Source organism: Rattus norvegicus, chromosome 1 (genome assembly GCF_036323735.1).
Source record: "Rattus norvegicus strain BN/NHsdMcwi chromosome 1, GRCr8, whole genome shotgun sequence".
NCBI classification, from domain to species: domain Eukaryota; kingdom Metazoa; phylum Chordata; class Mammalia; order Rodentia; family Muridae; genus Rattus; species Rattus norvegicus.
In genome coordinates, this window is record NC_086019.1 from 217,936,760 (window position 1) to 217,964,664 (window position 27,905).

The 27,905-nt window shown below is 41.4% G+C and overlaps 1 protein-coding gene across 4 annotated transcripts in view; it reads right to left on the reverse strand.

The window, feature by feature from the left end:
* Positions 1-3,937: 3,937 nt before the first annotated feature.
* The window catches only part of Stx3 (syntaxin 3), a 174,169-nt gene continuing 150,201 nt past the window's right edge, over positions 3,938-27,905 (reverse strand). For 2 of the 4 annotated variants that reach the window (XR_010058290.1, XR_010058289.1), the window contains exon 12: positions 26,808-26,935. Coding sequence is in view for 1 of the 4 variants with exons in the window: in XM_063275258.1 (XP_063131328.1) it covers positions 4,209-4,221; positions 4,692-4,811; positions 25,479-25,576; positions 26,754-26,935 (413 nt within the window). In the remaining 3 variants the exon portion in view is untranslated. Of the gene's footprint in view, positions 4,222-4,691; positions 4,812-25,478; positions 25,577-26,753; positions 26,936-27,905 lie in introns of those variants that run through there. The other 2 variants (XM_063275258.1, XM_063275275.1) reach the window with 2 other exon arrangements.

Genomic DNA, 27,905 nt, shown 5'->3' on the forward strand with positions numbered 1-27,905 from the left:
TGGGGGGAGGGTTGGGAGGGGGACACCCATAAGGAAGGGGAGGGGGGAGGGGGATGTTTGCCCGGAAACCGGGAAAGGGAATAACACTCGAAATGTATATAAGAAATACTCAAGTTAATAAAAAAAAATAAAAAAATTTAAAAAAATTAAAAAAAAGAACTGGAGATCCAGAAATAAACCCACACACCTATGGTCACTTATTTTTGACAAAGAAACTAAAGCCATCCCGTGCAAAAAAGAAAGCATATTCAACAAATGCTGCTGGTCTAACTGGCAGTCTGCATGTAGAAGAATGCAAATCAATTCATTCTTATCACCTTGTACAAAGCTCAAGTCCAAGTGGATCAAGGATAGAAGAGAAAGTAGGAAAGAGCCTCAAACACATTGGCACAGGGGAAAATTTTCATGAACAGAAAACCAATGGCTCAGGCTCTAAGATCAGCAACTGACAAATGGGACATCTTGAAGCTTAAAGTTTCTGTAAGGCAAAGGACAGTGTCAATTGGACAAAACAGCAACCTACAGATTGGGAAAAGATTTTTATTCAATGGGAATCTAATATCCGAACTATACAAAGAACTCCAGAAAACCAAATAACCCAATTAAAAATGGGGTACAGAGCTAAACAAAGAATCCTCAACTGAGGAATCTCAAATGGCCAAGAAGCAGCTTCCTTAGTCATCAAGGAGATGTAAATCAAAGCAACCTCACACCAATCAGAATGGCTAAAATCAAAAACTCAGGCCACATCAGATACTGTCAAGGATATGGAGAAAGAGAAGACTCCTCCATTGCTCATGGGATTGTAAGCTGGTACAACCACTTTGGAAATAAATCTGATGGTTCCTCTAACTGAAGAACCAGCTATACCACTACTGGGTATATAGTCAAAAGATGTTGGGGTTGGGGATTTAGCTCAGTGGTAGAGCGCTTGCCTAGGAAGTGCAAGGCCCTGGGTTCGGTCCCCAGCTCTGGAAAAAAAAGAACCAAAAGAAAAAAAAAGAAAGATGCTCCAAAATATAACAAGGACACATGCTCCACAATGTTCACAGCAACCTTATTTATAATAGCCAAAAGCTGGAAACAACCCAGATGTCCCTCAATGGAAGAATGGATACAGAAAATGTGGTACATTGTACAATATAACTCAGCTATTAAAAATTATTATTTCATGAATTTTGTAGGCAAATGAACAGAACTAGAAAATATCTTCCTGAGTAAGGTAAGACAGTATGGACTCATTGATAAGGGGATATTCCTTGTTCCAGTCCTAGCAAGCAACCAAACTCAGCAGTTTCAGCCATTTGGCTCTGGCTTTAGAGTCCAAAATAGAAGGGATAACTGGGACAATTGATGCTGGTTAGCTAGAACTAAGAAGTTAGTGGGGATTAAAAAGAGACCAGCATAACTGAGGTAAAATCTTCTGGGAAATGTTTTCTAAGAGCACAAAGAAGCTGTGTTCCAGAGATAGCCAATGTTGTACCTCATGCTGCAGCTGTACTTGGTGATGTGTAAGTCACTCAGGTGGTACTGGTTTTGAGGCATGAATGGAGTCGTGAACAATAGCTGAGGTTTGGCACTGTGAGAGGCCATGGAAGGCCATTTCTGAAGGTGCAGCCTCAGTTGTAGTTGATGGCTCAGGACTGGTCATGCAAAGGAGTTGAGGCTTGGCACCATGAAGAAAGTCTATGAGAGGCAATTGGTGAAACCTAGTTATAATAATAGTAGACCCCAGAATACCGGAGATGTCAGTACCATGTGATGATCACCAAGAACAGCAGCGGCAGTAAAGTGGATCAACCTGAGCTTAAAGTGTTACAGAGGGCAGAGCTGGAAAAGTGATGCTAGCCCTTTGGAAGAGCCCAGAAAATAATGGGTGGATCCCATACATTAAGATAAGAACTTATAACATTGCAGTTGCCTTGAAGACCCCAAGAAGTTTGAGATGCCATAGCCATCTCAAAGAAAGTTGCTAATGGAGAGGAACTAGCCCAGGGGAAAGAAGTTTGTTGCAGTCAACACAGATGAAAAGGGAGTTGATCTGAAGGCTGCTTTGACATCAGACATGGAGATTCAGAGTTTGGAGTCTGCCCAGCTGGTTTCCTGTCTTGATTTGGGGAGTACAGTTAAGTGATTAGATGAATCTCAGAAAAGACTTTGAACTTTGGACTTTTAACAATGTTGAGATTGCTATAAACTATGAAGACTTTTGAAGTTGGACTAAATGTAGTTTGCATTATGACTCATATGCTTAAACAAGCCTATGGGGGCCAGGGAGTGTAATGCTGTGGTTTGTATATGCTTGGCCCAGGGAATGGCACTATTAGAAGGTGTAGCCCCGATGGAGTAGGTGTGTCACTGTTGGCATGGGATTTAAGACCCTCATCCTAGCTTCCTGGAAGACAGAATTCTGCTACAGATGAAGATGTAGAAATCTCAGCTCTGCCTGTACCATGCCTGCCTGGATGCTTCCATGCTCCTGCCTTGATGATAATGAACTAAACTTCTGAACCTGTAAGTCAGCCCCACTTAAATATTGTCCTTATAAGAGTTGCCTTGGTCATGGCATCTGTTCACAGCAGTAAAACCCTAAGACAGGTGGACATGGGGAGAACCACTAGAAAGTCCCAGATGCCAGGGATGACAAAGGATCCCAGGACCCAGTGGGGATGACATTACCCAAAGTACCCAACACTATGGAGACAGAATCTGAAGAGACCACCTCTAGTAGATAGACAAACCCCCAGGGGAGGGATGGGGCCATTCACCCATCTCAAAAATTTTAACCCAGAATTATTCCTCTCTAAAAGAAACTCAGGGACAAAATATGGAGCAGAGACTAAAGGAAAGGCTATCCAGAGACTGCCACACCTTGGGATCCATCCCATCCACAGATACCAAACCCTGACACTATTGCTGATGCCAAGAAGTGCTTGGAGACAGTAGCCTGTTATGGCTGTCCTCTGAGAGGTTTTCCCAGTACCTGACTAACACAGATGCAGATACTCACAGTCAACCTTTGAACTGAGCCTGGGGACTGCAATGGAAGAGTTAGGAGAAGGACTGAAGGAGATTGCAACCCCATGGGAAGAACAACAATATCAAGTAACAGGACCCCATAGAGCTCCCAGGGATTAAACCACCAACCAGAACATACATGGGCAGGTCTATGGCTCCTGATACATATGTAGCAGAGGACTGCCTTATCTAGCACCAATGGGAGAGGAGGGGCTTGGTCACGGAGGAGGCTTGTTACCCCATTGAAATGCTAGAGGGGTGAGGTGGGAGTGGGAGTAGAGGCAAAGGAGATGGGGAATGGAGGAGGGTTTGTGGAGGGGAGACTAGGAAGCAGGACATCATTTGAAATGTAAATAAGTAAATAATAAAAAAGAGCAATTGCTCTTTCAGAGAACCAGAGTCCAGCTTGATGAACTCATGAATTTACTGGGCCACCTTAGAGATATATAAATGAACCCCCAACAGTGACATCACAGAACAGTCCCACCTCAGCCTAGGTGATGAGCTTCTTAAAGCTATGTAGATGAAATCTTCCTTTTAATGTTTCACTGCCTGAAGACATTAGCATTTCCCAAACCACATGCAGTTGGGTAGGACCAGGTGTACCTGGTGATGGGGAGTGGCTGTGAGCTCAGCTGAGAGCCAGCCACCTCTCACTCCTTCTTCCATGAGGAAAGCACAAATTACCTTTAGTAGGTTATATATTTTTTTAAAGACAAAGTTGGAAGGCAGGTTGGGGGGTGAAGGATGGATCTTGCAGGAGTTAAGGTGAAGAATGGGAAGGCTGAATAAAATCAAAATACAGTGTATACATACATGAAATTCTCCCAAAATATTATAGTAGAAGTTTTAAGAAAAAATATTTATGACCATTAGGCTTAAAATATGAACATTAGTACTCCAATAATTAGACACAGCATTAATGCAAAATTTTTATTCCTTAATCAGATTCTATAAAAGCAGGGACAGCTCCTTCTTAAAAATAAGAATATATGAAGGTCACATGCCACTTTATTTAAAATTGCAAATTAGTCTCTTTTTAAAGGGGGGATAAGAAATCATGAGGCCATCTGCATTCTGGAGAAATGGAGAACCAATAAGTTTTGATCAATGAAGCTAGATACTTCAGCAAGCTCAGGCCTGCTCCTTCCAGAGGCCTGAGGCTCCTGGGACACCCGATGGTCTTCACTTCATATTGCAAAGCTGAAGAGATAAAATATGATGTCATCAGAGGACAGTAATGACAACTATAAATATGTGTTCAGGAAGAAGGCGATTCAGGTGACACTGCTTCTTTGGACCGCCAACCGTAGGTCTCAACATAGATACCATCCACTTTGAGCCCTACCCCACTCAGTTAATCTGCTCTGAAAATACCCTTACAGACACACCCAGAGGTATGTCTCCTAGACTTCACTATTCAGGTAAGACCGACTATCACAGTACCCAAGAGGGACACCACTAATTCCTGTGGGAGCTCTACTATCTAGTAACAAACTAACAAGACTACTATTATCATTACAAGTTAAACAAACACAGGAAGGCGTGTCTAGAGGATGTTAAGAACAGTAGGTCTTTAATCAAACAGGACATGTCCTTGATTGACTGTTTCCTTAGCATATTTTAAGTCATCCCTGACAAAAATGTAAAATATTAGTTTAGCATCTCCTTACTTTGGCGGCACCGTTGGAACAGCTTGATCATCTCTTCTTACCCTCATATCTACTGCCCATTCAGGAGGATTACCAGTGAAATCTCCTCTGCTTTCTGCTTCACAGAAAAGAGGATACCGACTAAAATCGAGGAAGAAAAAGGAGAAATATCACAGGGGGCTGAAGATCTAGTCATACCTTAGAGTTTAAAAAGCTCCACTCAAGGCCAAATTTCAGTAACTAACGGATGCACTGATTTCCACCTTTTTTTTCCCAAAACATTACAAAACAGTGATTGTTGACTGTGGGTTCATCTGTGATTCCATCATTGACCAATCAATGACCTTGGGCAAGAAATTCAACTTCACTGTGCCTGTTCCCTCACCTGAAAATTGATATCTTAGCCTCTACTTCATGAAGTTGCCATAAGTAACAAACTATTCAGGTGAAGCACTTACAATATAAGCCTATGATATGGGACTTTAGAATCCTAGCTGCAGTGGGCAGCCAAATCACAACTGGTCAGGAAAAGAAAACAGGCATCAGTAATCAGGCACAAATGAGTCATTTATCTCATCATCATATCATATGTATACAACACACCAGACACACACACACACACACACACACACACACACACACACACACACTATAAAGGAAGAGAGTTTGGAAAGAGAAGAGCTGAAGGTCAGGGAGGACCAGATAGCATGTCTCTAAAAATGACAGGACCTCTACACCCAAGAGCTAGCTCATAGTACCTGTAGTTCCCGTCATATGACCTGCATAAGATCAAGGTAAGGCACATGATACCATGGAGTGGGAAAAGATTTTTGAGCCCTCTACACCCAAGAGCTAGCTCATAGTACCTGTAGTTCCCGTCATATGACCTGCATAAGATCAAGGTAAGGCACATGATACCATGGAGTGGGAAAAGATTTTTGAGCCCTCAGCCCTAATTGAGGAACTATGAATAGTTGATGGAACCTTGGGGAGGAAAAGTCAGGTTTTTGTTTTTTTTTTTAAATTTGGCGCCTGGTAGGCCAATCATAATCTAGTGGATGACCCCACACCCAACACAAATTAGAAGAGTGTTGTGGTTTGCCGTGGAGTTCTCTCTGAATTTGTAAAATAAAGGCAAGAGCTCGAGATTTGGGCAGAGGGAGGAGTCGGGAGCGAGAGGGGAGGAGTCAGGAGAGGGGAGGAGTCAGGAGGGGGAGGAGTCAGGAGGGGGAGGAGTCAGGGGAGGAGAAAGGAAAGGAGCGAGGAGAGAGTTGTCGTGGGAGAAGGAGAAGCTGGAGACCTGGCAAATAAAAGGTGCAAGGGATGAGGGATTTGGGAAGCTAGGAATAGGACAGTGTAGGGTGGATCTGCCCAATCTAGACGCTAGATTGTTTTCATATTAATTGAGTTGCGTTTTCTTTGTACTGGCCGATTCGGGTTGGAGAGGAAACTGCAACAAACTGCAACAGAAGAGCACAATATTTTTTAACATCCAAAGAGAAAACAATGTTGCTGAATGAGAGGTAGGAGGAGATAGGATGGATGTGGGGATGAATATGACAAAAAGTACTTTGTAAGCAATCCTCAAATAATTTATTAAAACATTGCATTAAAAATGTTAGCACTTTTGGGTCAAAAATTACCAACCAAAAGTTATCAAGTGAGATGAAAAAGGACACTTCATATTCAAAGGAAAATCCATCAGAAAGTCTCAATTCTGAATATCTATGCCCCAAATGCAAGGGCACTCACATTCATAAAAGAAACTTTACTGAAGTTCAGAACACACATTGAACCTCATACAATAATGGTGGGAGACTCCAACACCCCCCCATTCTCACTAATGAACAGAAACTAAACAGAGACACAGTGAAACTAATAGAGGTTATGAACCAATGGATTTAACAAATATCTACAGAACGCTTCATCCTAAAATAAAAGACTATAGCTTCTTCTCAGCACCTCATGGTACCTTCTCCAAAATTGACCATATATTGGTCATAAAACAAGCTTCAACCTATATAAGATTGAAATAATCCAACGCATCCTATCAGATCAGCATGGCCTAAGGCTGGTCTTCAAGAACAACAAAAACAACAGAAAGCCCACATTCAAGTGAAAACGGAACAACTCTCTACTCAATGATAACTTGGTCAGGGAAGAAAGAAAAGAAATTAAAAACTTCCTAGAATTCAATGAAAATGATGACACAACATACCCAAACTTATAAGACACAATGAAAGCAGTGCTAAGAGGAAAAGTAATAGCACTAAATGCCCTGGAAAAGAAATTTGACATATCTTACATTAGCAGCTTAACAGCACACCAGAGAGCTCTAGAACAAAAAGAAACAAACACACCCTAGAGGAGTAGACTGCAAGAAATAGTAGAAGGGTAAATCAACCAAATAGAAGAACATAGAATGATACAAAGAATCAACAAAACCAAAAGCTGGTTCTTTGAAAGAATCAACAAGACAGATAAACCCCAAGCCATACTAACTAGAGGGCCCAGAGGCAGTATTTAAATTAACAAAATCAGAAATGAAAATGGAGACATAACAACGGTAATGGAGGAAATTCATAAAATCTTCAGATCCTACTACACAAGCCTATAGTCAACAAAACTGGAAAATCTAGATGAAATGGATGGTTTTCTAGACAGATACTACATGCCAAAGTTAAATCAAGAGCAGGTAAACTATCTAATCAGGCTATTATCCCCCTAGGGAAATCGAAGTCATTAAAAACCTCCCAACAAATAAAAAGCCCTGGGCCAGATGGCTTTAGTGAAGAATTCTACCAGACCTTCAAAGAAAACCTAAGACCGATACTCCTCCAACTATTCCATAAAATAGAAACAAAAGGAACACTACCTAATTCATTCTACGAAACCACAATTACTCTGATACCTAAACCACCCAAGCACCCGAACAAAATAGAGAACTTCAAACCAATCTTACTGATGAATATCAATGCAGAAATACTCAATAAAATTCTTACAAACCAAATCCAAGAACACATCAAAACCATCACTCACCACAATCAAGTAGGTTTCATCACAGGGGTGCAAGGTTGATTCAATATATGAAAATCCATTAACATAATCCACCATATAAACAAACTCAAAGAAAAAAAATCACATGATCATCTTCTTAGATGCTGAAAAAGTATTTGACAAAATACAACATCCTTTAATGTTAAAAGTATTGAGAAACCCAACCGCCTGGTCAGGTGGGCACTCCTGAGGCTGCAGAGCGGAAGAGACCACCAACACTGCTCACCCCTGCCCACATCCCTGGCCCAAGAGGAAACTGTATAAGGCCTCTGGGCTCCGGTGGGGGAGGGCCCAGGAGCCGCAGGACCCCGCCGGACCCTGAAGGAAACAGACCGGATAAACAGTTCTCTGCACCCAAATCCCGTGGGAGGGAGAGCTAAACCTTCAGAGAGGCGGACAAGCCTGGGAAACCAGAAGAGACTGCTCCCTGCACACACATCTCGGACGCCACAGGAAAAAGCCAAAGACCATCTGGAACCCTGGTGCACTGAAGCCCCTGGAAGGGGCTGCACAGGTCTTCCTGGTTGCTGCCGCTGCAGAGAGCCCGTGGGCAGCACCCCACGAGCGAACTTGAGCCTTGGGACCACAGGTAAGGCCAACTTTTCTGCTGCAAGAAAGCTGCCTGGTGAACTCAAGACACAGGCCCACAGGAACAGCTGAAGACCTGTAGAGAGGAAAAACCACACGCCCGAAAGCAGAACACTCTGTCCCCATAACTGACTGAAAGAGAGGAAAACAGGTCTACAGCACTCCTGACACACAGGCTTATAGGACAGTCTAGCCACTGTCAGAAACAGCAGAACAAAGTAACACTAGAGATAATCTGATGGCGAGAGGCAAGCGCAGGAACCCAAGCAACAGAAACCAAGACTACATGCCATCATCGGAGCCCAATTCTCCCACCAAAACAAACATGGAATATCCAAATACACCAGAAAAGCAAGATCTAGTTTCAAAATCATATTTGATCATGATGCTGGAGGACTTCAAGAAAGACATGAACACACTTAGGGAAGCACAGGAAAACATTAATAAACAAGTAAAAGCCTACAGAGAGGAATCGCAAAAATCCCTGAAAGAATTCCAGGAAAACACAATCAAACAGTTGAAGGAATTAAAAATGGAAATAGAAGCAATCAAGAAAGAACACATGGAAACAACCCTGGATATAGAAAACCAAAAGAAGAGACAAGGAGCTGTAGATACAAGCTTCACCAACAGAATACAAGAGATGGAAGAGAGAATCTCAGGAGCAGAAGATTCCATAGAAATCATTGACTCAACTGTCAAAGATAATGTAAAGCAGAAAAAGCTACTGGTCCAAAACATACAGGAAATCCAGGACTCAATGAGAAGATCAAACCTAAGGATAATAGGTATAGAAGAGAGTGAAGACTCCCAGCTCAAAGGACCAGTAAATATCTTCAACAAAATCATAGAAGAAAACTTCCCTAACCTAAAAAAAGAGATACCCATAGACATACAAGAAGCCTACAGAACTCCAAATAGATTGGACCAGAAAAGAAACACCTCCCGTCACATAATTGTCAAAACACCAAACGCACAAAATAAAGAAAGAATATTAAAAGCAGTAAGGGAAAAAGGTCAAGTAACATATAAAGGGAGACCTATCAGAATCACACCAGACTTCTCGCCAGAAACTATGAAGGCCAGAAGATCCTGGACTGATGTCATACAGACACTAAGAGAACACAAATGCCAGCCCAGGTTACTGTATCCAGCAAAACTCTCAATTAACATTGATGGAGAAACCAAGATATTCCATGACAAAACCAAATTTACACAATATCTTTCTACAAATCCAGCACTACAAAGGATAATAAATGGTAAAGCCCAACATAAGGAGGCAAGCTATACCCTAGAAGAAGCAAGAAACTAATCGTCTTGGCAACAAAACAAAGAGAATGAAAGCACACAAACATAACCTCACATCCAAATATGAATATAACGGGAAGCAATAATCACTATTCCTTAATATCTCTCAATATCAATGGCCTCAACTCCCCAATAAAAAGACATAGATTAACAAACTGGATACGCAACGAGGACCCTGCATTCTGCTGCCTACAGGAAACACACCTCAGAGACAAAGACAGACACTACCTCAGAGTGAAAGGCTGGAAAACAACTTTCCAAGCAAATGGTCAGAAGAAGCAAGCTGGAGTAGCCATTCTAATATCAAATAAAATCAATTTCCAACTAAAAGTCATCAAAAAAGATAAGGAAGGACACTTCATATTCATCAAAGGAAAAATCAACCAAGATGAACTCTCAATCCTAAATATCTATGCCCCAAATACAAGGGCACCTACATACGTAAAAGAAACCTTACTAAAGCTCAAAACACACATTGCACCTCACACAATAATAGTGGGAGATTTCAACACCCCACTCTCATCAATGGACAGATCATGGAAACAGAAATTAAACAGTTATGTAGACAGACTAAGAGAAGTCATGAGCCAAATGGACTTAACAGATATTTATAGAACATTCTATCCTAAAGCAAAAGGATATACCTTCTTCTCAGCTCCTCATGGTACTTTCTCCAAAATTGACCATATAATTGGTCAAAAAACGGGCCTCAACAGGTACAGAAAGATAGAAATAATCCCATGCGTGCTATCGGACCACCACGGCCTAAAACTGGTCTTCAATAACAATAAGGGAAGAATGCCCACATATACGTGGAAATTGAACAATGCTCTACTCAATGATAACCTGGTCAAGGAAGAAATAAAGAAAGAAATTAAAAACTTTTTAGAATTTAATGAAAATGAAGATACAACATACTCAAACTTATGGGACACAATGAAAGCTGTGCTAAGAGGAAAACTCATAGCGCTGAGTGCCTGCAGAAAGAAACAGGAAAGAGCATATGTCAGCAGCTTGACAGCACACCTAAAAGCTCTAGAACAAAAAGAAGCAAATACACCCAGGAGGAGTAGAAGGCAGGAAATAATCAAACTCAGAGCTGAAATCAACCAAGTAGAAACAAAAAGGACCATAGAAAGAATCAACAGAACCAAAAGTTGGTTCTTTGAGAAAATCAACAAGATAGATAAACCCTTAGCCAGACTAACGAGAGGACACAGAGAGTGTGTCCAAATTAACAAAATCAGAAATGAAAAGGGAGACATAACTACAGATTCGGAGGAAATTCAAAAAATCATCAGATCTTACTATAAAAACCTATATTCAACAAAATTTGAAAATCTTCAGGAAATGGACAATTTCCTAGACAGATACCAGGTATCGAAGTTAAATCAGGAACAGATAAACCAGTTAAACAACCCCATAACTCCTAAGGAAATAGAAGCAGTCATTAAAGGTCTCCCAACCAAAAAGAGCCCAGGTCCAGACGGGTTTAGTGCAGAATTCTATCAAACCTTCATAGAAGACCTCATACCAATATTATCCAAACTATTCCACAAAATTGAAACAGATGGAGCCCTACCGAATTCCTTCTACGAAGCCACAATTACTCTTATACCTAAACCACACAAAGACACAACAAAGAAAGAGAACTTCAGACCAATTTCCCTTATGAATATCGACGCAAAAATACTCAATAAAATTCTGGCAAACCGAATTCAAGAGCACATCAAAACAATCATCCATCATGATCAAGTAGGCTTCATCCCAGGCATGCAGGGATGGTTTAATATACGGAAAACCATCAACGTGATCCATTATATAAACAAACTGAAAGAACAGAACCACATGATCATTTCATTAGATGCTGAGAAAGCATTTGACAAAATTCAACACCCCTTCATGATAAAAGTCCTGGAAAGAATAGGAATTCAAGGCCCATACCTAAACATAGTAAAAGCCATATACAGCAAACCAGTTGCTAACATTAAACTAAATGGAGAGAAACTTGAAGCAATCCCACTAAAATCAGGGACTAGACAAGGCTGCCCACTCTCTCCCTACTTATTCAATATAGTTCTTGAAGTTCTAGCCAGAGCAATCAGACAACAAAAGGAGATCAAAGGGATACAGATCGGAAAAGAAGAGGTCAAAATATCACTATTTGCAGATGACATGATAGTATATTTAAGTGATCCCAAAAGTTCCACCAGAGAACTACTAAAGCTGATAAACAACTTCAGCAAAGTGGCTGGGTATAAAATTAACTCAAATAAATCAGTTGCCTTCCTCTATACAAAAGAGAAACAAGCCGAGAAAGAAATTAGGGAAACGACACCCTTCATAATAGACCCAAATAATATAAAGTACCTCGGTGTGACTTTAACCAAGCAAGTAAAAGATCTTTACAAAAAGAACTTCAAGACACTGAGGAAAGAAATTGAAGAAGACCTCAGAAGATGGAAAGATCTCCCGTGCTCATGGATTGGCAGGATTAATATAGTAAAAATGGCCATTTTACCAAAAGCAATCTACAGATTCAATGCAATCCCCATCAAAATACCAATCCAATTCTTCAAAGAGTTAGACAGAACAATTTGCAAATTCATCTGGAATAACAAAAAACCCAGGATAGCTAAAGCTATCCTCAACAATAAAAGGACTTCAGGGGGAATCACTATCCCTGAACTCAAGCAGTATTACAGAGCAATAGTGATAAAAACTGCGTGGTATTGGTACAGAGACAGACAGATAGACCAATGGAATAGAATTGAAGACCCAGAAATGAACCCACACACCTATGGTCACTTGATTTTTGACAAAGGAGCCAAAACCATCCAATGGAAAAAAGATAGCATTTTCAGCAAATGGTGCTGGTTCAACTGGAGGGCAACATGTAGAAGAATGCAGATCGATCCATGCTTATCACCCTGTACAAAGCTTAAGTCCAAGTGGATCAAGGACCTCCACATCAAACCAGACACACTCAAACTAATAGAAGAAAAACTAGGGAAGCATCTGGAACACATGGGCACTGGAAAAAATTTCCTGAACAAAACACCAATGGCTTATGCTCTAAGATCAAGAATCGACAAATGGGATCTCATAAAACTGCAAAGCTTCTGTAAGGCAAAGGACACTGTGGTTAGGACAAAATGGCAACAGATTGGGAAAAGATCTTTACCAATCCTACAACAGATAGAGGCCTTATATCCAAAATATACAAAGAACTCAAGAAGTTAGACCGCAGGGAAACAAATAACCCTATTAAAAAATGGGGTTCAGAGCTAAACAAAGAATTCACAGCTGAGGAATGCCGAATGGCTGAGAAACACCTAAAGAAATGTTCAACATCTTTAGTCATAAGGGAAATGCAAATCAAAACAACCCTGAGATTTCACCTCACACCAGTGAGAATGGCTAAGATCAAAAACTCAGGTGACAGCAGATGCTGGCGAGGATGTGGAGAAAGAGGAACACTCCTCCATTGTTGGTGGGGTTGCAGACTGGTAAAACCATTCTGGAAATCAGTCTGGAGGTTCCTCAGAAAATTGGACATTGAACTGCCTGAGGATCCAGCTATACCTCTCTTGGGCATATACCCAAAAGATGCCTCAACATATAAAAGAGACACGTGCTCCACTATGTTCATCGCAGCCTTATTTATAATAGCCAGAAAATGGAAAGAACCCAGATGCCCTTCAACAGAGGAATGGATACAGAAAATGTGGTACATCTACACAATGGAATATTACTCAGCTATCAAAAACAACGAGTTTATGAAATTCGTAGGCAAATGGTTGGAACTGGAAAATATCATCCTGAGTGAGCTAACCCAATCACAGAAAGACATACATGGTATGCACTCATTGATAAGTGGCTATTAGCCCAAATGCTTGAATTACCCTAGATCCCTAGAACAAACGAAACTCAAGACGGATGATCAAAATGTGAATGCTTCACTCCTTCTTTAAATGAGGAAAAAGAATACCCTTGGCAGGGAAGGGAGAGGCAAAGATTAAAACAGAGACTGAACGAACACCCATTCAGAGCCTGCCCCACATGTGGCCCGTACATATACAGCCACCCAATTAGACAAGATGGATGAAGCAAAGAAGTGCAGACCGACAGGAGCCGGATGTAGATCGCTCCTGAGAGACACAGCCAGAATACAGCAAATATAGAGGCGAATGCCAGCAGCAAACCACTGAACTGAGAATAGGTCCCCTATTGAAGGAATCAGAGAAAGAACTGGAAGAGCTTGAAGGGACTCGAGACCCCAAAAGTACAACAATGCCAAGCAACCAGAGCTTCCAGGGACTAAGCCACTACCTAAAGACTATACATGGACTGACCCTGGACTCTGACCCCATAGGTAGCAATGAATATCCTAGTAAGAGCACCAGTGGAAGGGGAAGCCCTGGGTCCTGCTAAGACTGAACCCCCAGTGAACTAGTCTATGGGGGGAGGGCGGCAATGGGGGGAGGGTTGGGAGGGGAACACCCATAAGGAAGGGGAGGGGGGAGGGGGATGTTTGCCCGGAAACCGGGAAAGGGAATAACACTCGAAATGTATATAAGAAATACTCAAGTTAATAAAAAAAAAAATTAAAAAAAAAAAAAGTATTGGAGAGATCATGAATTCAAGGCCCATACCTAAACATAAAGCAATATACAACAAACCAACAGTCAATATCAAATTAAATGGAAAGATATTTGAAGCAACCTCACTAATATCATGGGTAAGACAAGGATGCCTACTGTCACCATATCTATTCAATATAGTACTCAAAATTCAAGCTAGAGAAGTAAGACAACAAAAAGGAGATCAAGGAGATATAAATTGGCAAAGAAGTCAAAGGATCACTATTTGCAGATGATATGATAGTATACATAAGTGACCCCAAAAAATTCTACCAGAGAACTTCTACAGCTGACAAACAACTTCAGCAAAGTAGTTATATTTAAAATTAACTCAAATCAGTAGCCCTTCTTTACACAAATGATAAACAGGCTAAGAAAGAAATTAGGGAAACAACTCCCTCCACAAGTAATATAAAACATCTTGGTGCAACTCTAACCATGCAATGAAAGATCTGTATGACAATAACTTTGAGTCTCTCAAGAAAGAAATCAAAGAAGGTCTCAGAAAATGAAGAGATTTCCCATGCCCATAGATTTGCAGAAATAACATATGGCCATCCTACCAAAGGCAATCTATAGATTCAATGCAATCCCCACAAAATCCCAACACAATTCTTCACAGACATGCAAGACAATTCATTTGAAAAAGCAAAATACCCAGAATATTGAAGACAATTCTTAACAATAAAAGAACTTCTGAAGAAAGACCTCATGCTATACTACAAAGCAATAGTGATTAAAAACTACATGGTATTGGTACAGAGACAGACAGGTTGGTCAATAGAATAGAAGTGAAGACACAGAAATGAAACCATACATTCACAGACACTTGATTTTTGACAAAGAAGACAAAAATATACAATGGAAAACAGAAAACATCCTCAATAAATGGTACTGGTCTAACTGGCTGTCTGTATGTAGAAAAATGAAAATAGTCGGCCCAGGAGCGGCAGGACACCTGCCTGAGACACCGCCGGAACCTGAAAGAAACAGACCGGATAAACAGTTCTCTGCACCCAAATCCCGTGGGAGGGAGAGCTAAACCTTCAGAGAGGCAGACACGCCTGGGAAACCAGAAGAGACTGCTCCCTGCACACACATCTCGGACGCCAGAGGAAAAAGCCAAAGACCATCTGGAACCCTGGTGCACTGAAGCTCCCGGAAGGGGCGGCACAGGTCTTCCTGGTTGCTGCCGCTGCAGAGAGCACCTGGGCAGCACCCCACGAGCGAACCTGAGCCTCGGGACCACAGGTAAGACCAAATTTTCTGCTGCAAGAAAGCTACCTGGTGAGCTTGGGACACACGGAAGCAGAATTTCTCTAGGACCGGGCACGTTCTGTGTTTACCAGAAGTCCCACACCCGCGGATCCCGGCCCGCAGCAGCTCTCTGCTCCCAGACCCAGTGAGAGAGAGACCCAACCGCCTGGTCAGGTGGGCACTCCTGAGGCTGCAGAGCAGAAGAGACCACCAACACTGCTCACCCCTGCCCACATCCCTGGCCCAAGAGGAAACTGTATAAGGCCTCTGGGCTCCCGTGGGGGAGGGCCCAGGAGTGGCAGGACACCTGCCTGAGACACCGCCGGAACCTGAAAGAAACAGACCAGATAAACAGTTCTCTGCACCCAAATCCCGTGGGAGGGAGAGCTAAACCTTCAGAGAGGCAGACAAGCCTGGGAAACCAGAAGAGACTGCTCCCTGCACACACATCTCGGACGCCAGAGGAAAAAGCCAAAGACCATCTGGAACCCTGGTGCACTGAAGCTCCCGGAAGGGGCGGCACAGGTCTTCCTGGTTGCTGCCGCTGCAGAGAGCACCTGGGCAGCACCCCACGAGCGAACCTGAGCCTCGGGACCACAGGTAAGACCAAATTTTCTGCTGCAAGAAAGCTGCCTGGTGAACTCAAGACACAGGCCCACAGGAACAGCTGAAGACCTGTAGAGAGGAAAAACTACACGCCCGAAAGCAGAACACACTGTCCCCACTAACTGACTGAAAGAGAGGAAAACAGGTCTACAGCACTCCTGACACACAGGCTTATAGGACAGTCTAGCCACTGTCAGAAATAGCAGAACAAAGTAACACTAGAGATAATCTGATGGCGAGAGGCAAGCGCAGGAACCCAAGCAACAGAAACCAAGACTACATGCCATCATCGGAGCCCAATTCTCCCACCAAAACAAACATGGAATATCCAAACACACCAGAAAAGCAAGATCTAGTTTCAAAATCATATTTGATCATGATGCTGGAGGACTTCAAGAAAGACATGAAGAACTCCCTTAGGGAAACACAGGAAAACATTAATAAACAAGTAGAAGCCTACAGAGAGGAATCGCAAAAATCCCTGAAAGAATTCCAGGAAAACACAATCAAACAGTTGAAGGAATTAAAAATGGAAATAGAAGCAATCAAGAAAGAACACATGGAAACAACCCTGGATATAGAAAACCAAAAGAAGAGACAAGGAGCTGTAGATACAAGCTTCACCAACAAAATACAAGAGATGGAAGAGAGAATCTCAGGAGCAGAAGATTCCATAGAAATCATTGACTCAACTGTCAAAGATAATGTAAAGCGGAAAAAGCTACTGGTCCAAAACATACAGGAAATCCAGGACTCAATGAGAAGATCAAACCTAAGGATAATAGGTATAGCAGAGAGTGAAGACTCCCAGCTCAAAGGACCAGTAAATATCTTCAACAAAATCATAGAAGAAAACTTCCCTAACCTAAAAAAAGAGATACCCATAGACATACAAGAAGCCTACAGAACTCCAAATAGATTGGACCAGAAAAGAAACATCTCCCGTCACATAATTGTCAAAACACCAAATGCACAAAATAAAGAAAGAATATTAAAAGCAGTAAGGGAAAAAGGTCAAGTAACATATAAAGGGAGACCTATCAGAATCACACCAGACTTCTCGCCAGAAACTATGAAGGCCAGAAGATCCTGGACTGATGTCATACAGACACTAAGAGAACACAAATGCCAGCCCAGGTTACTGTATCCAGCAAAACTCTCAATTAACATTGATGGAGAAACCAAGATATTCCATGACAAAACCAAATTTACACAATATCTTTCCACAAATCCAGCACTACAAAGGATAATAAATGGTAAAGCCCAACATAAGGAGGCAAGCTATACCCTAGAAGAAGCAAGAAACTAATCGTCTTGGCAACAAAACAAAGAGAATGAAAGCACACAAACATAACCTCACATCCAAATATGAATATAACGGGAAGCAATAATCACTATTCCTTAATATCTCTCAATATCAATGGCCTCAACTCCCCAATAAAAAGACATAGATTAACAAACTGGATACACAACGAGGACCCTGCATTCTGCTGCCTACAGGAAACACACCTCAGAGACAAAGACAGACACTACCTCAGAGTAAAAGGCTGGAAAACAACTTTCCAAGCAAATGGTCAGAAGAAGCAAGCTGGAGTAGCCATTCTAATATCAAATAAAATCAATTTCCAACTAAAAGTCATCAAAAAAGATAAGGAAGGACACTTCATATTCATCAAAGGAAAAATCCACCAAGATGAACTCTCAATCCTAAATATCTATGCCCCAAATACAAGGGCACCTACATATGTAAAAGAAACCTTACTAAAGCTCAAAACACACATTGCACCTCACAAAATAATAGTGGGAGATTTCAACACCCCACTCTCATCAATGGACAGATCATGGAAACAGAAATTAAACAGTGATGTCGACAGACTAAGAGAAGTCATGAGCCAAATGGACTTAACGGATATTTATAGAACATTCTATCCTAAAGCAAAAGGATATACCTTCTTCTCAGCTCCTCATGGTACTTTCTCCAAAATTGACCATATAATTGGTCAAAAAACGGGCCTCAACAGGTACAGAAAGATAGAAATAATCCCATGCGTGCTATCGGACCACCACGGCCTAAAACTGGTCTTCAATAACAATAAGGGAAGAATGCCCACATATACGTGGAAATTGAACAATGCTCTACTCAATGATAACCTGGTCAAGGAAGAAATAAAGAAAGAAATTAAAAACTTTTTAGAATTTAATGAAAATGAAGATACAACATACTCAAACTTATGGGACACAATGAAAGCTGTGCTAAGAGGAAAACTCATAGCGCTGAGTGCCTGCAGAAAGAAACAGGAAAGAGCATATGTCAGCAGCTTGACAGCACACCTAAAAGCTCTAGAACAAAAAGAAGCAAATACACCCAGGAGGAGTAGAAGGCAGGAAATAATCAAACTCAGAGCTGAAATCAACCAAGTAGAAACAAAAAGGACCATAGAAAGAATCAACAGAGCCAAAAGTTGGTTCTTTGAGAAAATCAACAAGATAGATAAACCCTTAGCCAGACTAACGAGAGGACACAGAGAGTGCGTCCAAATTAACAAAATCAGAAATGAAAAGGGAGACATAACTACAGATTCAGAGGAAATTCAAAAAATCATCAGATCTTACTATAAAAACCTATATTCAACAAAACTTGAAAATCTTCAGGAAATGGACAATTTCCTAGACAGATACCAGGTATCGAAGTTAAATCAGGAACAGATAAACCAGTTAAACAACCCCATAACTCCTAAGGAAATAGAAGCAGTCATTAAAGGTCTCCCAACCAAAAAGAGCCCAGGTCCAGACGGGTTTAGTGCAGAATTCTATCAAACCTTCATAGAAGACCTCATACCAATATTATCCAAACTATTCCACAAAATTGAAACAGATGGAGCCCTACCGAATTCCTTCTACGAAGCCACAATTACTCTTATACCTAAACCACACAAAGACACAACAAAGAAAGAGAACTTCAGACCAATTTCCCTTATGAATATCGACGCAAAAATACTCAATAAAATTCTGGCAAACCGAATTCAAGAGCACATGAAAACAATCATCCACCATGATCAAGTAGGCTTCATCCCAGGCATGCAGGGATGGTTTAATATACGGAAAACCATCAACGTGATCCATTATATAAACAAACTGAAAGAACAGAACCACATGATCATTTCATTAGATGCTGAGAAAGCATTTGACAAAATTCAACACCCCTTCATGATAAAAGTCCTGGAAAGAATAGGAATTCAAGGCCCATACCTAAACATAGTAAAAGCCATATACAGCAAACCAGTTGCTAACATTAAACTAAATGGAGAGAAACTTGAAGCAATCCCACTAAAATCCGGGACTAGACAAGGCTGCCCACTCTCTCCCTACTTATTCAATATAGTTCTTGAAGTTCTAGCCAGAGCAATCAGACAACAAAAAGAGATCAAAGGGATACAGATCGGAAAAGAAGAGGTCAAAATATCACTATTTGCAGATGACATGATAGTATATTTAAGTGATCCCAAAAGTTCCACCAGAGAACTACTAAAGCTGATAAACAACTTCAGCAAAGTGGCTGGGTATAAAATTAACTCAAATAAATCAGTTGCCTTCCTCTATACAAAAGAGAAACAAGCCGAGAAAGAAATTAGGGAAACGACACCCTTCATAATAGACCCAAATAATATAAAGTACCTCGGTGTGACTTTAACCAAGCAAGTAAAAGATCTGTACAATAAGAACTTCAAGACACTGAGGAAAGAAATTGAAGAAGACCTCAGAAGATGGAAAGATCTCCCGTGCTCATGGATTGGCAGGATTAATATAGTAAAAATGGCCATTTTACCAAAAGCAATCTACAGATTCAATGCAATCCCCATCAAAATACCAATCCAATTCTACAAAGAGTTAGACAGAACAATTTGCAAATTCATCTGGAATAACAAAAAACCCAGGATAGCTAAAGCTATCCTCAACAATAAAAGGACTTCAGGGGGAATCACTATCCCTGAACTCAAGCAGTATTACAGAGCAATAGTGATAAAAACTGCGTGGTATTGGTACAGAGACAGACAGATAGACCAATGGAATAGAATTGAAGACCCAGAAATGAACCCACACACCTATGGTCACTTGATTTTTGACAAAGGAGCCAAAACCATCCAATGGAAAAAAGATAGCATTTTCAGCAAATGGTGCTGGTTCAACTGGAGGGCAACATGTAGAAGAATACAGATCGATCCATGCTTATCACCCTGTACAAAGCTTAAGTCCAAGTGGATCAAGGACCTCCACATCAAACCAGACACACTCAAACTAATAGAAGAAAAACTAGGGAAGCATCTGGAACACATGGGCACTGGAAAAAATTTCCTGAACAAAACACCAATGGCTTATGCTCTAAGATCAAGAATCGACAAATGGGATCTCATAAAACTGCAAAGCTTCTGTAAGGCAAAGGACACTGTGGTTAGGACAAAACGGCAACCAACAGATTGGGAAAAGATCTTTACTAATCCTACAACAGATAGAGGCCTTATATCCAAAATATACAAAGAACTCAAGAAGATAGACCGCAGGTAGACAAATAACCCTATTAAAAAATGGGGTTCAGAGCTAAACAAAGAATTCACAGCTGAGGAATGCCGAATGGCTGAGAAACACCTAAAGAAATGTTCAACATCTTTAGTCATAAGGGAAATGCAAATCAAAACAACCCTGAGATTTCACCTCACACCAGTGAGAATGGCTAAGATCAAAAACTCAGGTGACAGCAGATGCTGGCGAGGATGTGGAGATAGAGGAACACTCCTCCATTGTTGGTGGGATTGCAGACTGGTAAAACCATTCTGGAAATCAGTCTGGAGGTTCCTCAGAAAATTGGACATTGAACTGCCTGAGGATCCAGCTATACCTCTCTTGGGCATATACCCAAAAGATGCCTCAACATATAAAAGAGACACGTGCTCCACTATGTTCATCGCAGCCTTATTTATAATAGCCAGAAGCTGGAAAGAACCCAGATGCCCTTCAACAGAGGAATGGATACAGAAAATGTGGTACATCTACACAATGGAATATTACTCAGCTATCAAAAACAACGAGTTTATGAAATTCGTAGGCAAATGGTTGGAACTGGAAAATATCATCCTGAGTGAGCTAACCCAATCACAGAAAGACATACATGGTATGCACTCATTGATAAGTGGCTATTAGCCCAAATGCTTGAATTACCCTAGATCCCTAGAACAAACGAAACTCAAGACGGATGATCAAAATGTGAATGCTTCACTCCTTCTTTAAATGAGGAAAAAGAATACCCTTGGCAGGGAAGGGAGAGGCAAAGATTAAAACAGAGACTGAACGAACACCCATTCAGAGCCTGCCCCACATTTGGCCCATACATATACAGCCACCCTATTAGACAAGATGGATGAAGCAAAGAAGTGCAGACCGACAGGAGCCGGATGTAGATCGCTCCTGAGAGACACAGCCAGAATACAGCAAATACAAAGGCGAATGCCAGCAGCAAACCACTGAACTGAGAATAGGTCCCCTATTGAAGGAATCAGAGAAAGAACTGGAAGAGCTTGAAGGGGCTCGAGACCCCAAAAGTACAACAATGCCAAGCAACCAGAGCTTCCAGGGACTAAGCCACTACCTAAAGACTATACATGGACTGACCCTGGACTCTGACCCCATAGGTAGCAATGAATATCTTAGTAAGAGCACCAGTGGAAGGGGAAGCCCTGGGTCCTGCTAAGACTGAACCCCCAGTGAACTAGTCTATGGGGGGAGGGCGGCAATGGGGGGAGGGTTGGGAGGGGAACACCCATAAGGAAGGGGAGGGGGGAGGGGGATGTTTGCCCGGAAACCGGGAAAGGGAATAACACTCGAAATGTATATAAGAAATACTCAAGTTAATAAAAAAAAAGAGAAAAAAAGAAAATAGTCCCATATTTGTCACCTTGCACAAAGCTTAAGTCCAAATGGATCAAAGACCTCCACATAAAAACAGATACACTCAGGGGTTGGGGATTTAGCTCAGTGGTAGAGCGCTTGCCTAGGAAGCGCAAGGCCCTGGGTTCGGTCCCCAGCTCCGAAAAAAAGAACCAAAAAAAAAAAAAAAAAAGATACACTCAATCTAATAGAAGAAAAAGTGGGAAAGAGCCTTGAACTCATTGGTACAGGGGAAATTTCTTAAACAAAACTCCAATGGCTCACACTCTAAAATCAAGAATTGGTAAATGGGACCTCATGAAAGTGGAAAACTTCTGTAAGGCAAAGGACATAGTCAATAAGACAAATTGGCATCCTACAGATCGGGAAAAAATCTTCACTAACGTCACATCTGATAGAGGGCTAATATCCAAAATATATAAAGAACTCAGACTAACCACCAAAAAAACAAACAACCCAATCAGAAAATGGGATATAGAACTAGACCAAGAATTCACAACACAGAAATCTCAAATGGCTGGGAAGCACTTAAAGAAATGTTTAAAGTCCTTAGTGATCAGGGAAATGTAAACAAAACGACCCTGAGATTCCACCTCACACCAATCAGAATGGCTAAGATTAAAACCTCAGGTGACAACACATGTTGACTAGGATGTAGAGAAAGAGGAACACTCCTCCATTGCTGGTGGGATTGCAAACTGGTACAACTACTCTGCAAATCAATCTGGAGGTTCCTCAGAAAATTGGAAATAGACCTACCTAAAGATCCAGTTATACTACTCTTGGGCATATACCCAAAAGATGTCCCACTCTGCCACAGGAGCACATGTTCCACTATGCTCCTAGTGGCCTTATTTGTGCCAGAAGCTACAAACAACCCAGATGTCCCACAACAGAAGAATGGATACAGAAAATATGGTTCATTTACACAATGGAATACTGTACAGCTATGAAGAATGCGGACATCCTGGGTTTTGCAACAAATGGTTGGAACTATAAAATATCATCCTGAGTGAGGTAACTCAGACACAAAAAGATATGCATGGTATGTACTCACTAATAAGTGGATATCAGCCAAAAAAAAAGAATACCCAGGATACAATCCACAGAACTCAAAAAGGTTAACAAGCTGGAGAGCCCAAATGAGGATACTTCATTCCCACTTGGGAGGGAGAAAAAAGCAATCATGAAGGGAGGGAGGAAGGGAGGGAGAGAGAGAGAGAGAGACATGGGTGGAAAAGGGGACAGGGAAGGAAGAGGGGAACATCATCAGATATTGGGGTGGGCAATAGGACTAAAGCCCTGCAGGCAAGCAGAAACAATGGAAATAAGCAACCTCAGGAGGTTGGATGTGGAGGCACCCTCCAGAGTATACCAGAGATCTGGGAGGTGGGAGACTCTCAGGACTCAAAAGGAGGAATCTTAGATGAAATGCCCTACAGTGGGGAGAAGGAACTTGTAGAGCCCATCTCTAGCAGAAAGACAGGGCATCAAATGAGGAATAGGGTTGCAATCCCACAGTCATAAACTCTGACCCATAAGTCTTCCTGTCTGAAAGAACTGCAGGGATAGAAATGGAGAAGAGACTGAAGAAAAGAAGGTCTAGTGACAGCCCCAAAGGCGGCTCCAGCTCAAGGGGAGACCCCAAGGCCTGACACCATTACTGAGGCTATGGGGTGTTCACAAAGGGACCTATCATGACTGCCCTCCAAAAGACCCAACAAGCAGCTGAAAGAGTCAGATGCAGATATTTACACCCAACCAATGGACAGAAGCTGCTGATTCCTCTGGTTGAATTAGGGAAAAGCTGGAGAAAGCTGAGGAGGAGGGCGACCCTGTAAGTGGATCAGTTGTATCAATTAACCTGGACCCCTGAGATCTCTCAGACACTGGATCACCAACCAGACAGCATACACCAGCTGAGATGAGGCCTCCAACACATACACAGCAGAGGACTCCCGGGTCTGGGTTCAGTCAGAGAAGATGCACCTAACCCTCAAAGAGACTGGATGCCTCAGGGAGTTTAGAGGTCTTGTGGGGTGTTCGGGGTGGACATCCTTTGGAGACTGGGGGAGTGGGGAAGAAGTATGGGATGTGCAACAATCCGAGGGCAGACCAGGAGGGAGATAGAGACTGGACTGTAAAAAAAATTCAATAAGTAAATAAATAAACAGTAAAAAAATTTTTAAAAAAAGACTGGCTCACATTAAGTTGCAGTGAGGTCTTTTAACTACAAAAAAAAAGAAAAGAAAAAAAAGAAAAGGAAAAAAAGAAAAAAGAAAACCACAGAGAAGACAAATAAATGGAGCAAGTGAGCCTGCACCCTGGGAAAGCTTTCAAATTTTTAAGCTAGGCTAACTCTTCAATCACTATGCACTGTTCAAGGCTTGGGAACTTGTCTAGACTGACTCAAATTTTTCTGTTTAATATTTTAGTTTCCCAAAGAACAGAATGCCATATGTCATAAATGCTTACATAGTCTAAAGTTGTTTGAGACTGATAATGCCTATTCTCTCTGTGGTTGTAACACTTCTCCAGGTTAAAAAAAAAAAATCTGTATCACGAAAGCAAAGAAAATCTGTATTGCTTTGGAAATCATGAGTTTGCCTCTTTTGTGGACTGTGTATAAATAAACATCATGGTTGCTATTTAGTCAGAGGTACTCATTTATTCATCACTCCCCCATCAGCCCGGTCCTTAGCTCCTCTGCCGGAACCTGTGTGAATCCTGGGGCTGACCCCTGTCAGATATTAAATACCTTTAAATTTTTTCTTTAAATGATTTTGAACAGAGAAATCGTATGAATTGCTCCCTGAAGCCTTGCCAAGTTTAGCATAACTTTGCTAAGGCCAGATTAAAGTTGCTAATGACCTACACCTTAGACTTTCTCATAGGCATCAACTAATAAGATAGAAAAGGAAGCCTAATCTCACCCCCTGGGTAGGATTTGAAAGTGCTCCCTCTCCCTACAGCTTCAGCATCACAGACCCACCACCCATGCTGCATGCAGGACTTGATTTTTCTGATATATTTCTGTATCTTTCAGAATTTTTTTTTCTCTCCGTCCTGAGTAAGCTTTAGTGTGGACTTATTTCTAAAGCATTTGATTGATTAGCTGAGTGAAACCGGTGAGGTTTTCATTCTCACTGACTAGTATTGGAAAAGTGGATTATCCCCTTTCTCTTCTTCAGCATGCTAATACCCTAGGAATAACTATAATTTTAAAAACCCAGGGCCAAAGATACAGAGATTTACATTCCCATTAGGCTTCAGTTCCCCCTACCACCATCCTCTCACACCCATGCCCATGGCCATGCCCACCCTGGGTTGTGTGATTTAACATTTAGGGCTGGGGTCTCTTTTCCAGGAAGCCAGAGCCTTGGACAGGTGCATGGTATATGGCACTCACCTGTGCAGAACACAGGACAAACCCATCTCAGCTCGGAGAGAAGCATTTTTTGAGATATATGTAAGTTTCGTCTGAAGCAGAGTGATGTCATAAAGAACCTACAGGATAAAGAAAATTTTAAATCCGTGTTTATCTTGCAAATCTTGATTTGAGCAGGACCTTATAAGTTCTTCAAGTTCTCAAAGAGAAAAGGTCATTTTCCAACAAGTAATCACGGAAAGCAAAACTAATTTCCAAATAAAGAGATGAGTTCAACTGGAATATTTCCTGGATGTAAATGCTGCATAATACTTTTTATTGAAAGATCAGATCTTCATTTCCTATTTTTAAAATATCTCGTGCTTATACCTCCTTTTCAGGAGCAGAGTAGAAGGTAAAGTATTGCTTATTGCAGAGAACGCCAGCTTTCAGATAAGCTAACACCCATTTGGAACTAAGACTTCTGAAATCTTCACTTAAATGATTAACTGTAAACGTTCTGTTTTGATACTGGGACTCGTAATCTGTGCTGTCCCTGGTAGGTTACTGGTGTGCTCCACCATGCCCGGTTTCTGTGCTCTTAGGGACAAACACAGAGCCTCGTGCATGCTAGGTGCGCACTGTAGCGTCTGAGATGCATGTCTGCAGTCCCAGTCCCTATGTCATTTCTTAAAAAGCAAGGACAGCAACCTCCCTGATGAAGTTCCAGCTCTAGTCAGTTCCCTGACTGGAACGCTAAACTGTCTGCGGCGTTGGCCACAGCTGAGTTCATCATAGCCATTTCTCCTTCACAATAGTCATTCTCCAAGGGCACTTAATGAGCACCCTTGTATCCTGCATGGTCAGCTCCATCTAAAACTTCCTTCCTGTGTCACCAAATCTGTCACTCATCTCAACCGGTCAAAGTGTTACGATTCTCTTAAGTGCTGTTACAGCAAAGCCTTTCTGACTTTTATTTTATTAATCAACTCAAAATCCCAATTCATGACAGACAGCAATATGCACAACTAACCTCTCCATTCCCCTGATAAGGAACGCTGAAGACTTTTGTGATGTTCAACAATATTACTCCCTTCCATCTAAGATTAGCCAAATGTCGCAGGCTGGAATGTGGAACTAGTTTGGGGAACTACTTTATGATACATAGAAAACTGGTCTCTAACCTCAGCTAGCAACTTAAACATCACTTTTTTCTGGATGTTAAAGACATTAACCGAGCTGTTTGACAAATAGAAACTATAATCTCCATTTTGTGGGTCCAAGGAAGGGACCATAGACACTAGTGTTTCTTCTTACTTTATTGACAATGCCACAGGCATAAGTAGGGTAGGTAAAGTCATAGACATCATTTGGCCAGACAGTGGTCACAGGGCAGCCAAATCCTAAAAACACTTCATCGGGTTCCATAAAAATATTGGGAAATACTGTAGCCTTGATCCTGAGATAGAACCAGTGATTGGCACATCGCAGACGAATGGCTAAGGAAGAGAAAGGAGAATATTTCTGTTAATAGGCTGTATGGGAATCATCACAGACCATTTGAGCAAAACTAGTTAATACAAGAGCTCATCCCTTACAAAATAAAACACGTTAGAGAAGCAAGGCTGTAAAAGACGATCACCTGTGATTACTTCATGCCTTACTATGTAGCCCTGGCTGGCCTTGAATTCAGAGCTCCACCTGCCTCTGCCACCCAAGTGTTGAGATTAAAGGTGTGAGCCACCATGCACCAGTCTCCCAGTCAGCATTTTATACAGACGGGACATAAGAACACATTTCGATTGTAACGTATGTGAAGGACAGAACATGCCCTGCACTCCTGATCATCTCCTCCTCCTTTACCAGCCCTGGTTTTTGCTTCTCTACCCATGCCTCATGATACATAAATGCAAGCCCCAAAGGTTGATGGAGTGATAAGTGCTTGTCAAGAACACTGTAACTAACCAACCTATTAAGTCATGCTTGTTTGACATCCCTGGAAGGCCTGGCCTGTTCTTTTTTATTTTTATTTTTATTTTTATTTTTATTTTTATTTTTTGGAAATGGAGGAGTGAATCTGGGGAAAGGAGGTGGGGGAAAGGAACTGGAAGGAGTGGAGGGGAGGAGAAATGTTTGGGAAGTAATGTGTGAGAGAATTTTTTAAAGTAAAAACAAAAAGAACAAAACTAAATATCAAAAGAGAAAAAATAACACCATAAGCAAATGGATGTGCATGAAATTTGAGAGAAAATAATACCACATTTTTCTTTTCAACTCAGACTATCTGGAGACACACACACACACACACACACACACACACACAAACACACCAATAAATAACACTTTAGAAACCCTAACAATAAGAACAGAAAACAAAACCGATTTGTAATGTATTCATTTCATAGGTTACAAAGTAGTAATTAAAGTAAACCAAATCAATGCTAAAAATATCTTTAAAGAATACTGAGC